The 16234-nt window shown below is 44.4% G+C and overlaps 1 protein-coding gene across 1 annotated transcript; it reads right to left on the bottom strand.

The window, feature by feature from the left end:
* Positions 1 to 1050: 1050 nt before the first annotated feature.
* On the bottom strand, positions 1051 to 6408 carry LOC129815976 (myosin-7-like). Its single transcript, XM_055870181.1, has 5 exons — positions 6251 to 6408; positions 2038 to 2130; positions 1835 to 1931; positions 1385 to 1549; positions 1051 to 1170 (listed from the first exon to the last, which is right to left on the bottom strand). The coding sequence occupies exons 2-4, from the start codon at positions 2124 to 2126 to the stop codon at positions 1442 to 1444; spliced, it is 294 nt and encodes a 97-aa protein (XP_055726156.1). The 5' UTR covers positions 2127 to 2130; positions 6251 to 6408; the 3' UTR covers positions 1051 to 1170; positions 1385 to 1441.
* Between the last annotated feature and the right edge of the window lie 9826 nt (positions 6409 to 16234).

Below are 16234 nucleotides of genomic sequence, written 5' to 3'. Positions count from 1 at the left end.
GCTCCTGCTGTTTCTTTTCTCAGCCCATTCCACCAATCTCCGTATTATGTATTATTAACATGGTAAATATAATATAGTATTTGTAAGCTTTGGACATTTTCTACTCCAAACACATAACTGACCAGAAGAACAGTGTGTTAATAGCAATGTGTCCAGTGTTTTATTTACTATGACAAAACTATTCAAACATGCCGGAGGTCATATGGCAGCTAAAGCCAAATGCTGATATTCCTTATTATGAAATATGTCCGCTCAAAGCAGCCTTTGCCCACAGCTGCAACCACCAGTGTGTGTGTGTGTGTGTATGGGGTTGGAGGGAGGGGGACGAACTAGGGGGAGTTTTTGCAGTGAGAGCGAAAGCACGGTACAGATGAGGTCTGGTAGTTTATGCTATTTGCTTCTCTTTTTACAGGTGAATGTTGACATGTGGGTAGAAGTGTTCATGGTGCTAAAGACATCAGGACCTGGTGAGATAATAAATCAAAGATAACCACATTGATCAAGATTGTAGCTATCATGACATCATTTCACCTTATTGAGCCAGATGGCTCTCAGGAGTTAACATGGGACGTTGTCAATATGGAGTGGGGTTTACAAATTCGACTTGAATAGTACATACAACAATATAAGCCTTAGAGACATCTGTGGATTTAGATCAAGGACTGTTAGCAGGTCAAATTATTGTTTTGAGCAAATTGTTTAATATGTAGTCAACAGGGAATCCGATGGACTCATGGCGAGCTAAATTTATCTCCTGAGAAATATTAGGTGTGGCATTAATGATAAAGATTAGAATTAAGACTTGTTTATGTACAGAAGATTTAATAGATCCTTGTGAGCCCCTAGGAGTGCTATTTTTGTTTATCAATTTAAAATACTGAATATGTGATAGTAAACCAGCATACAGTATTTCATGACTTGATGTTCAAAACATGAATATGAAGGTGATGTTCCAGTGGTCATCGGCCATTTAAGACACCTCTCTCATGCCAATAATATATACCAACAATACGTGTTGTTTTGATGGAATAAACCACAAAGACAAAGGCATGTGAGAAAGTTTTGACTTTACTTGATCACTGTTGACATTTCACAAGAAGATCATATTGTGTGACTGCTTGGAAGTGTGTCTCATCTGTGGCACATCTCCTATTCAGCTGCTTCCTTGCCCTGCAAAAGAATAGAAAATATCACATCTATTTACTAATACAATTCTGCTTGCTTTTAACATGATTTACCTATGATGATTTCCAGTAAAGTTATAGATACAGTATTTATATCAATGGGATTAACCTGTTGTTAGAATAAAATATAAATACAAATTGATAAAATAATAAAAATTAAGATATAGTAAGTGAATCACTTATAGGAATATGTTTTTTACATTCCACAGAAGTGTCTTTTTTTTGTACTTCAACTTTCCAGCGTCACGGCTGTTGGCTCACAGCTTGTTGACCTGGGACTCAGCGATGTCAGCATGCTCCTGAGCTTCCTCCAGCTCATGGTGCACCTTCCTGAACCTGGACAGGTGAGTGTTGGCCTGCACCTCCTTGGAAAATGTAATTAAAAAAATTACGGATATTATGAAACCCAATAAATAACCACAAAATAGATTTTGATCTCTGAATTTTTGTTATGCTTACAGAGATTAACATCCATTCTTTACTTTTCTTTGTCTCAAAGGACCAGAACATATAGTAACTACTGTATTATGTTTTTCAAACCGTACATAACATTGATGAAACTGTGCACGTCGATCAAATACGTTTCGGCATGGAACCAAATCTGTGCATCGTGAGATACAGTGTGATATACTATACTATATTCTACTTACAGCCTCCTCAGCTTGTCTCTTGTAGGCCTTCACTTTGAGCTGGAGCTTGTCCACCAGATCCTGGAGCCTGTTCACATACTTCTTATTCTTCTTCAGTCTGTGGCATTATAGACATTCTCAATAATGCTTCTCGAGATACAAAATTTAAAGCCCTATTCACTGTATCTACAGTGATGGATATCGTGAAAATAAAGATTAGATACCTGGTAGGTGAACTCCTTGACTCTTCTCTCATATTTGCAGACAACTTTAATAGCATCACCTCCACGTCTTTGTTCAGCTTCAACCTCATGCACCTGGAAAATTGATACAATATTATCTCAATAAATAATCTATTTTCCCATGTTTAACCAAGCCTGAAACTTTTCCACACACATAGATACCTCTTTAACTCCAGTCCAAGCATTTGAAAAAGAGAACAACTGATGAAATTTTAAGCTAAGATTTATAACGCTGTTGCACTTTTACTTTTATGTGTTAAAAAGTATTCTGCACTCATCCCACATGGCATAAAGTAGCAATAATAAACATTAAAATTGAAATATGATATAGTTTTGACTTCACTTTATGTTCTTATTAGGACAAATAAAGCATCTTGCTCTTTCATGCTCCCCCACAATCCAGATTGCCTAATGCAGTGGTTCCCAAACTTCTTATAGTCCCGTACCACTTCAAACATTCAACCTCCAGCTGCGTACCCACACTAGCACCAGGGTCATCAAACTCTCAAATGTTGTTTTTTGCCATCATTGTAAGCCTGCCACACACACACTATACGATATATTTATTAAACATAAGAATGAGCTTTTGTCACAACCTGGCTTGTGGGAAGTGACAAAAAGCTCTTATAAGACCAGGCCACAAATAATATTACAATAATAATCAATACTTTTGCTCTTTATTTAGCCATCTTACATATAAAACGTTATTTGTTCATCAAAAATTGTGAATAACTCACCAATGGTTAATGAGGAGGTTGTGCTTGAAAGGATGTACATAACTCTGCAATAACTCTGCAATGTTGTGTTGTATTGGAGAGCGTCTCAGTCTTAAATCATTTTCCACACAGTCTGTGCCTGTATTTAGTTTTCATGCTAGTGAGGGCCGTGAACCCACTCTCACATAGGTACGTGGTTGCAAAGGGAATCAGTGGCTTAACAGCGCGATTTGCCAAGGCAAGAAACACCGAGCGCAGCCCTATCCAGAAATCTGGTAGTGACTTCTGATTAAATTACATTTTCACAGAACCGTTTGTTACAATTTCGATGAGGCTCTCTTGCTCAGATATCGGTAAGTGGACTGGAGGCAGGGCATGAAAGGGATAATGAATCCAGTTGTTTGTGTCGTCCGTTTCGGGAAAGTACCTGCGTAATTGCGCACCCAGCTCACTCAGGTGCTTCGCTATATCACATTTGATATTGTCCGTAAGCTTGAGTTCATTTGCACAAAATAAATCATGCAATGATGGAAAGACATGTGTTGTCCTTGTTAATGCAGACAGAAAAGAGCTCCAACTTCTTAATCATAGCCTCAATTTTATCCCGCACATTGAATATAGTTGCGGAGAGTCCCTGTAATCCTAGATTCAGATCATTCAGGCAAGAAGAAACATCACCCAGATAGGTCATTCGTGTGAGAAACTCGTCATCATGCAAGCGGTCAGACAAGTGAAAATTATGGTCAGTAAAGAAAACTTTAAGTTCGTCTCTCAATTTTAAAAAAGCGTGTCTATACTTTGCCCCTTGACACCAGCGCACTACTGTTTGTTGTAAAAGTGTTACATGGTCGCTGCCCATATCATTGCATAATGCAGAAAATACACGAGAGTTCAGTGGCTTTGCTTTAACAAAGTTAACCATTTTCACTGTCATGTCCAAAACGTATTTCAAGCTGTCAGCATCGGTGGATGCTGCACTGTACCCAAGTGGTGTCGGGAGCAACTGCTTGCACGCGCGTTACAACTCCACTATGTTTCCCTGTCATGGCTTTTGCACCTTCAGTACAGACACCATCACATCCTGACCACCAAAGTCCATTTGATGTCACAAAGCTGTCCAGTACTTTACAAATCTCATGTTGTCCTGGTTTTCAGTGGTTTGCAGAAGAGGATGTCTTCCTTAATTGACCCCCCATAAACGTAACGGACATACACCAGGAGCTGTGCCAGGCCCACCACATCTGTTGACTCATCCGGCTGTAACGCATATAATTCACTGGCTTGTATGCAAAGCAGTAATTGTTTCAAAATATATCCTGCCATGTCACTGATGTGTCGTGAAACAGTGTTGTTTGATGAAGACATTGTCCGTATAGTTTTTTTTGCCTTTTCCTCCAGCATTGTCCCAGCCATATCCGCGGCAGCAATAAGAATTAAGTCCTCCACAATAGTATGGGGCTTGCCTGTCCTAGCCACTCGGTAGGTCACCATATAAGACGCTTCTAGCCCTTTCTTATTAATGGTATCTGTTGCTTTTATACATGTCTTACTACTCGAAAGCAGTCTTTATTCTCGCTCAAAAAACTCCCGTGGCTTATTTTTCAAATTGTCATGTTTCATTTCTAAATGTCTGCTTAAGAGTGAAGGTTTCCCGTGAGAGAGTAACGGTTAATGTAATTGGATGTTAATTATTTGACTAGGCTACCTGTATTTGACATTGTGTTTGTAACGGTGTTCCTCCTCCTCTTCATACGAAGAGGAGGAGTAGTGATTCGACCAACGTGCAGCGGGTTGTGAATACATAATGATTTATTAGACAAACGACGAAACACGAAAACAAACACTTGGAAAGATTTACAAAATAACAAAACAACGTAGACTGACCTGAACTTAAGAACTTACATGTAACACGAAGAACGCAAGAACAGGGAAAAACAGACTACACAAAAACCGAATGAACAAACATACCGAAACAGTCCCGTGTGGCGCAACATACACAGACACGGAAGACAACCACCCACAACAAACAATGTGAAACAACCTACCTTAATATGACTCTCAATTAGAGGAAACGCCAAACACCTGCCTCTAATTGAGAGCCATACCAGGCAACCCATTAACCCAACATAGAAAACACATAACATAGACTACCCACCCAAATTCACGCCCTGACCAATTAAACACATACCAAAACAACAGCAAACAGGTCAGGAACATGACAGTGTTGTTATTTAGCTGAACACTAGATGGTTTAATTTTATTTTTGACATTGAAATGAGGCTACTCAGGGGAGAAAAAAAACTCACCCAAACATATAGCCCTGTTGGAAAATATAAATGTACTGTTTGAAAATGTTTAAAAAAAAATGTAAATCACACACGACGGCATTGCGCATACCCCATACCCCAGTTTGGGAATAACTGGCCTAATGCATTGAGCCTCACTGTAATGTAAGTGTGAGGTACTTTTCAGCATCCAGCTGTAGAACACCCTATGCTCAAACTCCCTGATGGCTGCACAGTTACCTTCACATTTTGGGTTGGAATGTATGTGAATGTATGTTTCTATTGGTACTTTTGTTTTCAAAACTGTGCAGTTGAATCTGTACATAAACAGTAACTACATGTAAAAACAGCTGATCTTCCCTGCAATGTGAATTACTGTAAGCCCACAGCTGCAGCCAATGAGAGAGAGAGAGAGCGAGAGAGAGCGAAAGCGAGAGAGAGAGAATTTAAGCATCTGTGTGCAAGCAAGTGTCTGTGTAGGCCTATGTGCATTTGGAGCTGGAGCTGATGTGGTAGTGAGAGCGAGAGTATGACACAAACTACCACATGTGCTAAGATGAAGAATACATTTGTGGTTTAGAAGACTGTCAGCATCAAAACCCAGTGAAGGGTGAGTAGCATATTAACGACAGTCAGACAGGAATGTCTGTTATCATCATGTCTAAATATAGCATGACAACAATTGTCCAGAGAGAGTCCAGATAGTGTACATTCAACTTTGCAATATGACCATTGGTGAGTATAGAGTATACTAGGGGTGTAAGGTACACATATTGGTACTAAACCGTTCGGTATGGAGACCTCGGTTCAGGCTGCACTATGAACCCATATTCACATATTTAATGTTTAATTCGTTTTTTTAACACTAGTCCAATAGGCTATGCCTACACTGCATTGAAAAAAACATTGTTGGATATTCCGGTAAAACAACTATAGTCTATGCACATGTTGTAATCAAAATTTTAATCTTAATTGATGTATTTCACACTATCCTTTTGTGAGGCGCACTTTGAGAACATTTTGGCTTCCCAGTAGAAGCCAAAATGTATTGAATTTAGAAGGATATCAACAAAATTTATTGAATTTAGTAGGATATCAACTAAATGTATTGCATTTATTAGAACATTAATGAATTTTCCCAAGATGGTGATGAGACATAAACAAAATGCAGAAGTGATTCATATTTTCCTTTACCTTTCTGAAGAGGCAACGGTGCGGGAATGACACTATCTGTGTGTGTGTGAGTTTTGTCTGTCACTATGCAGCTGTTAGCGATGATGCTAATGACAACAGTCTTCTGGTAGATGTAAAGGCTTTCCCAAAAACCTTCTCAATTAAGAGTTGTCATGACTCTCCTGTGACGATCTGAAGGATCAGGTTACAGTGGATCCGCTCTATAGCGTGCTCTCTCTCGTAGAGGGAGAGAGCGTGAAGTTTGCTGTTTTTTGGCAGTCGTAAAATACGCTGCCTCTATGCTCTGTAGTGTTTGAGATTGGAATGTAAACTGTGGAACACAGAGACACACTTGAACATCAAAAGTTGGAAAAATTAAACAATGTTTATATTTTTGAGAATGTGGGAGTGGTCCGTGGACACTTAAGATACATGAAGGGCAAGAAACACACATTACTGTGTCTTTGTTTGTGTACACTTCTCAATTATGGGGTTTACATCTACATGTTGTGAAACGTATATGAATACATATGAAACTATTTGTGAAAATATGAAATGTGATGTTACTCTAAATGAGAGCATGGGTTTTCATATCAAGTTTCACTAGTCAGTGGCCACGCCCCCGTGAATACAGACATTTACATCGGCATCATGGAATGCCCTCTTTTTCCAAAGAGTATAAAACCACCCATAGGCGGAAATCCCAGGGGGTACGGGGGGGACACGACCCCCCCATCCTGGGAAAAATACGACTTGTCCCCCTCCAATATATCACTGTAAACATAACTATGTAATTTCAATAATATTAATAATACGCAATGAAAGCACTTGTGCTGATTATAGACACTTAATAGCGCGTTTTTAAGTTTCAATATATTGCGAACTCCCGCCCTTTGTCTCATAATGGTTTGATTCACTACCCCCCCCCCCCCTCCTCTTTGCTATCGTCAGTTTATTCCAAGATCATTATGCAGCTGCAGTGCTTCGAAGTCCCTGTGATAAGGTTAGCGATAAACTGAACTCCAAACTGAACAGAACTACACTCTCTTCTACCATTGTCTTAAATATCTTTAATGGTCTCTTTGCAAAAGCTAAATTGTCGCTACGGGACTTTGAAGCACCTGTGTGCCGATCTTGGAGTAAACTGACGATAGCAAAGATTATAGCAAACACCACAGAAACGGAATTGGTGCTCGCTAGCTCAGCAAATTCAGCTATTGTGGAAAGCCAGCCAATATAAAATGGAAGCATAAACTATATTAAAATTACGAAAGGTTGCAGCATACGTTGTGTAAATGGTGAACTCATACAGCTGTCAACCCTTGTCACTGCAATCCGTTTCACATTTGCTAGCTGACTAGCTAGCTACCTTGTAGATCGAAGCCCATTATAGAATGATAATAGATGATAGACATCTCCTACTGTAAATAACCTGCACACTGTGTGTGTGTGTGTAGCCAGCCAGCCAGCCAGCCAGATAGAAAAATGTCAAAGAAATAAAAAAGATGGACATCAGAACATTTTTCAGTACACCAAAACGCTAAGTAAGAACCCTAGTAGCCGAATATCTCATATACTAGTTGATAAAATGTTCATAAGAAAGAAGTGAAGTACTAATGGAAATGTTTCAAATGTGTCAATAGGCAGAGCAGGCATCAGATGGCACACAGACAGCAGAGCTGGGGACAGATAGGCAGGGACAGACTGGCAGAGACAGGGAGTCTCAGGTAAGTTTGTTGAGTCTGTTTGGCAACATTATGAAAGGTTCTCTCTTTTTTGGACTTGTAAAATAGGGACATAATTGGACAATGCCATGGATACCCCCACTCTCAACTTTAACTGGTGACTGAACTAAGATTTTTTAAGGCAATGGTATTGATGTTGTGATTAATTGTGTAGTTTTGGGTACCGGTAGTTAGGAGTATGGCAAACACCTTATTTATTTTTTAGGAGACAGACTGTGAGTCGGTGAGGGTGGTGAAAGGGAAATGGCCAGGGAGAGAGACTTCAGAGGACAGTGTCACAGCCACGGCAGGACGAGGTGTCACCCTTGTTGCCAGCAGCACCAGTATAGGGCACAGTGGCACAGCATTGTCCAGTTACCTCAGTGATGGCACAAAACCATATCAGCCACACCCACAATTTATAGAACAGCAAACTCTTGCCAACAGAGTGTTGACATTTCAAGAAAAATGGTTTCGCGATTTCCCCTGGCTACATTAATCCATCAATTAAAGGAGTGTTGTGTTTTCACTGTAGCCAAGGGTTTTGTAATGAGTGCGTACTGGCGGCAGAGAAGTCAGGCGCAGGAGAGCAAAGACTGTGTTACAACGGCGCAGTTTAATAATAAAAATTACTGTGAAAAATTACTGTGAACAAAAACAATAAATATATACAATGGGAAAAAAACCTTCGCAGACATAACGTGCACAAACTCTTGCAATCAACAATTCCGGACAAGGACATATGGTATACAGAGGGTTAAATACACAACATGTAATTATGGAATTGGAACCAGGTGTGTGGGAAGACAAGACAAAACAAATGGAAAACGAGAGGGATCGACTTCGGCAAAGTCGTGACAGTTTTTCAAGCCAATTTTGGCCAAAGAGCAGATGCTGCCTTCATTAGTGCAGGATTTAGGAACTGGAGAAAAGCCATTGAAAAATTGCCAGCACATCAAAACTGCCAAACCCACTGCCACTTTGTAACTGTAACAGCACACCAACTAAATCCAATCAGTGTCCAATTATCCAGCGCGTGGGGTAAACAGCAGGAGGACGCAAGGCATTGCTTGATGAAAATTGTTAGTTCAGTGCGGCATGTAGTTAGACAGGGACAAGCCTTTAGAGGCCACACGGATGACAGTGGGAATTTAAACCAGCTTTTGAAACGTAGGGCAAAAGAGGATGATCCCATTTTACTGAATTGGTTAACAGAGCATACCACAATGTACACAGGCCTCAAAGCACAGAAAGAAATTCTGAACATCATGGCCAATACAGTCATTCGAGGCATTGCAGCTGAGATTAAGTCTCTTCCGATAGTACAATTTTCAGTAATTGTTGATGGTACTCAAGATGTCTCTGGCGCTGAACAGGAGAGTGTCTGCCCGCGTTATGTTGACCATGACCTTGTCCCTCACGAGGAGTGTATTGGGCTATACAGGGTGTAGGACAGGCGAGGGAATTACGAGTGGCAACTGATGTGTTGTTGATTTGCCCATGTCTGCCTTACGTGGGCAGAATTACAATGGTGCCTCGAACATGGCAGGAAAATACACAGGTGCACAGGCAATTGTGAGGAGGCAGCAGCCATTAGCCCTCTATGTGCATTGTGTAAATCTGATTACACAGGCTGCCTGCTCAGCCTCCCCACTGATCTGGGATTCCCTTGCTTGGGTCCATCAGTTAGGTGTTCTCTATGTCCAGTCGGGAAAGTTTAAGAGCAGGTTTGAATCAATTGCCACGTCCAAAGATACAAATCTGACCACCCTGAAACCCCTATGTCCAACAAGGTGAACTGTGCGGAATACTGCTATGAGAGCTGTGCTAGGGCAACATGAGCAGGTACTAAGCAGCCTAGAGGAGATGGCAAAAACTGCATCCAAGACAGCTTCAACTGCCAGTGGCTTATTCGAGCACTTCAGCAGAAGCTGTTCTTGGAGAGCTTGAATGTCTAAACATTTCACTGCAGAAAAAAACTCAGACTGTCTCTGGTGTGCAGGCTGCAGTCGACTGTGTGCGGTCATCTCTTAGGGGCAAGATAAATGACAAAAGCTACCTTGCACTGTATGAGAAAGCTACAACATTGATTGACTCCATTGAATCCCTTGAGTCACACTCAAGACAATTTGCTGGCAAAACAGTGGATCACTATAGGGCAGAATTCTTGGATGGTGTGGAGGTTCAATTTGGCGACCGTTTTGACCAGGACAGTCTAAACGTCCTGCAAAAGTTGGAAAGAGCGCTTCTCACGGGGGAGTTGGATGAGTCTCTAGATCAGTACCCTGAGCGGAACATAGATTCTCTTTCAGTGCAGTTGCCTCTCTTTCGCAAAACAAATACCCCTGTAGCAGCAGTGGAGAGGCAGCAGAGGTCCTCAGGAGGCGTCCAGTGGAGGTGCGGGGGTTGACCAAGTTGAGGTGCTGATCAGAATTGTGTTTGTGGTGCTAGTGTCTTCATGTGAGGCTGAGAGGAGTTTCAGTGCACTCCGCAGGTTGAAAACTTGGTTACGGGCTAGCATGGGCCAAGAGAGACTGAACGGCGTAGTTGTCTGTAATGTACATAAAGACAGGCTGGACAGTCTCAAAAGGGAAAATATCTGCCAGCAATTTGTTAGATCCATTGAAACCCGCAAACATATGTTCGGTTCTTTTGTTCAGTAGTGTGTATAGCAGTGGTTCTCAACCTTTTTGGGGTACTGGAACCCCTGCATAATTTTAGCAAAGCGTGCAAGGTTTTGAGTGGTCCTCAGGGACCTCCACCCCTCTGTATTATATGTAAAGTTACTGGAATCCTTGTGCTGAATACGTTCATTACACTTTTTTATTTCACGGACACCTTGCAATTACACCAGGGACCCCTGGGGGTCCACGGAACCCTGTTTGTGTTACGGTTCTCCTCCTCCTCCTCTACAACCGAAGAGGAGGAGTAGTGATTGAACCAAGGCGCAGCGGGTTGTGAATACATAATTTATTTAAAGAAAAGACGAAAACACGAACTTCACTATAAACTAACAAAACAACAAACGGAGTAGACAGACCTGGACGACGAACTTACATGAAACACGAAGAACGCATGAACAGGGAAAACTGACTACATAAAAGAACAAACATAGAAACAAACCGAAAACAGTCCCGTGTGACGCAACGACATACACAGACACAGGAGACAACCACCCACAACGAACACTGTGAAACAACCTACCTAAATATGACTCTCAATTAGAGGAAAACGCCAAACACCTGCCTCTAATTAAGAGCCATACCAGGTAACCCTTAAACCAACATAGAAACAGAAAACATAGAATGCCCACCCAAACTCACGTCCTGACCAACTAACACATACAACAAACTAACAGAAATAGGTCAGGAACGTGACAGTTTGAGAACCCCTGGTGTTTAATATGATATTTGTTATTTTGTTTAGTAGTTTTCGGTTTTTAGTACATGACAGTACACTTACTAATTATTTATTTTATGTTATTTTATTTTAAATTGCGTGCTTTGTGTGACATACCTGTACTTGTCCATAGCTGCTGTTTGAAGAGTTGAGACACTGACTGAACAATAAATATGTATTTTAGGACATTTTGGTTGATTTATTTGGGTTATTCATTGAAGTAGTTATTTCGCTTTGAGAACTGTACTTATTTGTATCTTCTTGTTCTCGTAAAGCTATTGTAGTAGACTCAGGCCAGTGGCAGATATTTAATGACTGTAACGGCTTTCTTCCTGGGATGAAGGAGAGGACCAAAATGCAGCGCGGTTATTGTTCAACATGTTTAATAATACGATAAACGGTGAACATTAACAAAATAACAAACGTGAAAGCCGAGACAGTCCTATCTGGTGCAGAACACAAACACAGAGACAGGAAACAGTGGTACAAGGAGGAATGGACATGGGAGGAGATTCTGGACGGAGAAGGACCCTGGGCAGAGCCAGAGGAGTGTCGCCGCCCCAAAACGGAGCTGGAGGCATCTAAAGCGGAGAGGCGGCATTATGAGGCGCTAGCAAGGCAGAGCGGCTGGAAGCCCGAGAGGCTCACCCAAAAATTTCTTGGGGGTGGGTGGTTCTGTAACGGCTTTCTTCCTGGGATGAAGGAGAGGACCAAAATGCAGCGCGGTTATTGTTCAACATGTTTAATAATACGATAAACGGTGAACATTAACAAAATAACAAACGTGAACGCCGAGACAGTCCTATCTGGTACAGAATCACCCACCTTACCCGGACCAAGCAACGTGGCAACGGGCAGCAGCGACAGCAGCAGTGGCACAAGGAGGAATGGACATGGGACGAGATTCTGGATGGAGAAGGACCCTGGGCAGAGCCAGAGGAGTGTCGCCGCCCCAAAGCGGAGCTGGAGGCATCTAAAGCGGAGAGGCGGCATTATGAGGCGCTAGCAAGGCAGAGCGGCTGGAAGCCCGAGAGGCTCACCCAAAAATTTCTTGGGGGGGACTAAAGGGTAGTGTGGCGAAGGCAGGTAGGAAACCTGTGCCCACATCCCATGCTTACCGTGGAGAGCGGGAGTACGGGCAGACACCGTCTTATGCGGAAGAGCGCACGGTGTCTCCTGTACGTGTGCATAGCCCGGTACGGGTTATTCCACCTCCCCGCACTGGGCGGGCTAGATTGAGCATTGAGCCAAGTGCCATGAAGCCGGCTCAACATATCTGGCCTCCAGTACGTCTCCTCGGGCCGGTGTACATGGCACCAGCCTTACGCATGGTGTCCCCGGTTCGCCAACACAGCCCAGTGCGGGTTATTCCACCTCCCCGCACTGGACGGGCTACGGGGAGCATTCAACCAGGTAAGGTTGGGCAGGCTCGGTGCTCAAGGGAGCCAGTACGCCTGCACGGTCTGGTATATCCGGCTCCACCTTCCCACTCCAGCCCAGTACCACCAGTGCCTACACCACGCACCAGGCTTCCAGTTCGTCTCCAGAGCCCTGTTCCTCCTCCTCGCACTCTCCCTATGGTGCGTGTCTCCAGCCTGGTACCACCAGTTCCGGCACCACGCACCAAGCCTCCTGTGCATCTCCAGAGCCCTGTACGCACTGTTCCTTCTCCCCGCACTCGCTCTGAGGTGCGTGCCCTCAGCCCGGTACCTCCAGTTCCGGTACCACGCACCAGGCCTATAGTGCGCCTCGAGAGTCCAGTGTGCCCTGTTCCTGCTCCCCGCACTAGCCTTGAGGTGCGTGTCTCCAGTCCGGTACCACCAGTTCCGGTACCACGCACCAGGCTTATAGTGCGCTTCGAGAGTCCAGTGTGCCCTGTTCCTGCTCCCCGCACTAGCCTTGAGGTGCGTATCTCCAGTCCGGTACCACCAGTTCCGGCACCACGCACCAGGCCTACTGTGCGCCTCAGCAGGTCAGAGTCGGTCGTCTGCCCAACGCCGCCTGCACTGCTCGTCTGCCCAGCGCCGTCTGAGCTGCCTGCCTGCCCAGCACCATCTGAGCCATCTGTCTGCACAGCGCCGTCTGAGCCATCTGTCTGCCCAGCGCCATCTGAGCCACCCGTCTGCCCAGCCCCATCTGAGCCATCCGTCTGCCCCGAGCCATTAGAGCCGCCCGTCTGTCCCGAGCCGTCAGAGCCGTTCGTCAGTCAGAAGCCGCTAGAGCCGTCCGTCAGTCAGGAGCCGCCAGAGCCGCCAGCCAGTCAGGAGCCGCCAGAGCCGCCAGCCAGTCAGGAGCCGCCAGAGCCGCCAGCCAGTCAGGAGCCGCCAGCCAGTCAGGAGCCACCAGAGCCGCCAGCCAGTCAGGAGCCGCCAGAGCCGCCAGCCAGTCAGGAGCTGCCAGCCAGTCATGAGCTGCCCTCCAGTCATGAGCTGCCCTCCAGTCATAAGCTGCCTTCCAGTTATGAGCTGCCCTCCGGTCATGAGCTGCCCTCCGGTCATGAGCTGCCCTCCGGTCATGAGCTGCCCTCCGGTCATGAGCTGCCCTCCAGTCATGAGCTGCCTTCCAGTCATGAGCTGCCCTCCAGTCATGAGCTGCCCTCCAGTCATGAGCTGCCCTCCAGTCATGAGCTGCCCTCCAGTCATGAGCTGCCCTCCAGTCATGAGCTGCCCTCCAGTCATGAGCTGCCCTCCAGTCATGAGCTGCCCTCCAGTCATGGATAGTCCGGAGCTTCATCTAGTCCGAAGCAACCATTCAGTACAGAGCTGCCTCTGTCCTGAGCTACCCCTCTGTCCTGAGCTACCTCTCTGTCCTGAGCTATCTCTCTGTCCTGAGCTACCTCTCTGTCCTGGGCTACCTCTCTGTCCTGGGCTACCTCTCTGTGCTGAGCTACCTCTGTCCTGAGTTGTCTCCTCTATTTAGGAGGGGCCTTGGTGAAGGTTCCTGGACCAGTGTCGGGGGCGAGGGTCACCACTCAAGGGACGCTAAGGAGGGGGACAAAGGCAATGGTGGAGTGGTGTCCTCGTCCTGCGCCGGAGCCGCCACCGCGGACAGATGCACACCCAGACCCTCCCCTTGAGTTTTAGGGGTGCGCCCGGAGTTCGCACCTTGAGGGGGGGGGGGGGGGGTTCTGTCACGTTCCTGACCTGTTTTCTGTTGTTTTTGTATGTGTTTAGTTGGTCAGGGCGTGAGTTGGGGTGGATAGTCTATGTTATGTGTTTCTATGTTGGGTTAATGTGTTGCCTGATATGGTTCTCAATTAGAGGCAGGTGTTTGACGTTTCCTCTGATTGAGAACCATATTAAGGTAGGCTGTTCTCATTGTTTGTTTGTGGGTGATTGTTCCTGTGTCTGTGTCTGTTTGCACCACACGGGACTGTTTCGTTTGTTCGTTCGTTTGGGTAGTCTGTTCCTGTTTCATGCGTTCTTCGTGTCTATGTAAGTTCTTGTTCAGGTCAGTCTACATCATTTGTTATTTTGTAATCAATTGAAGTGTTCTTCGTGTTTCGTCTTTCATTTATTAAATTCATTATGTCTACATACCTCGCTGCGTGTTGGTCCGATCCATGCTCCTCCTCATCCGAGGAGGAGGAATATGACGAACGTTACAATGACTATATAAATGTATCAGAGAAAGTCAAATTAAAAGGTCAATTCAATACTGAGACCAACTTTGTGATGGTTCTCAATGGAGATTATTTTAGACGAGATCACACCATGTTCATTGTATTTACGAAAACTGCACCCATACATTGCCATTGCCACCTACTGGCCTTTCTTGGTATTGCTGGTTGTAAATACATACTGGACTGATAAGGAACACTGCTATAACTATTATTAGTAGTAGTATTATAACGATTTAAACATTTGAACAAGTTGGGACAACTCTTCTGTTAACTACCTATCAATTATCCAGTAGTAGTAATTATGGTTCCTCAATATACATTTAACATATTACAATGTAGGCTATGTGTTACAGCACTACTTTTGGTGTCCCCCTCAGGAATTGCTCTTGAGAAAATTTAATGTACTTGTCCCCTCCAAAGTTGATATCAGATTTTCGCCCCTGGTTGTTACTTACTTGACACTCACGGTCTGCTACCCTGTGCACAGTTGCTGCTGCTTGACAAATGTGCAACCGGTCGAATTTTGTTAATTCCAGCCTACAAACAGAAACTAAAACAGCAAGCTCCCGCGCTCAGGTCTGTTCAACGCTGGTCCGACCAATCTGATTCCACGCTTCAAGACTGCTTCGATCACGTGGATTGGGATATGTTCCGCATTGCGTCCAACAACAACATTGACGAATACGCTGATTCGGTGAGCGAGTTCATTAGAAAGTGCATTGACGATGTCGTACCCACAGCAACGATTAAAACATTCCCAAACCAGAAACCGTGGATTGATGGCAGCATTCGCGTGAAACTGAAAGCACGAACCACTGCTTTTAACTAGGGCAAGGTGACCGGAAACATGACCGAATACAAACAGTGTAGCTATTCCCTCCGCAAGGCAATCAAACAAGCTAAGTGCCAATATAGAGACAAAGTAGAGTCGCAATTCAATAGCTCAGACACAAGAGGTATGTGGCAGGGTCTACAGTCAATCACGGATTACAAAAAGAAAAACAGCCCCGTCGCGGACCAGGATGTCTTGCTCCCAGACAGACTAAATAACTGTTTTGCTCACTTTGAGGACAATACAGTGCCACTGACACGGCCCGCTACCATAACCTGTGGGCTCTCCTTCACTGCAGCCGAGGTGAGTAAAACATTTAAACGTGTTAACCCTCGGGTAGGTAAAAAACATCTCCACCCCGCTGATCCTCAACACTGGGGCCCCACAAGGGTGCGTTCTGAGCCCTCTCCTGTACTCCCTGTTCACCC

The sequence above is a fragment of the Salvelinus fontinalis genome, chromosome 18 (assembly GCF_029448725.1).
Source record: "Salvelinus fontinalis isolate EN_2023a chromosome 18, ASM2944872v1, whole genome shotgun sequence".
In the NCBI taxonomy this organism is placed as follows: Eukaryota; Metazoa; Chordata; class Actinopteri; order Salmoniformes; family Salmonidae; genus Salvelinus; species Salvelinus fontinalis.
Note: the sequence above shows the minus strand (reverse complement) of the source record. Positions and strands in the feature narration are given on the sequence as shown.

Bases quoted from the DNA above. Each gene is read 5' to 3' on its own strand.
- LOC129815976 (XM_055870181.1), bottom strand. From the start codon at position 2,126: ATGAGGTTGAAGCTGAACAAAGACGTGGAGGTGATGCTATTAAAGTTG. The intron at 1,932-2,037 runs GTATCTAATCTT...ATAATGCCACAG, and splicing joins TCAAGGAGTTCACCTACCAG to ACTGAAGAAGAATAAGAAGT. The intron at 1,550-1,834 runs GTAAGTAGAATA...ACATTTTCCAAG, and splicing joins AGAGACAAGCTGAGGAGGCT to GAGGTGCAGGCCAACACTCA.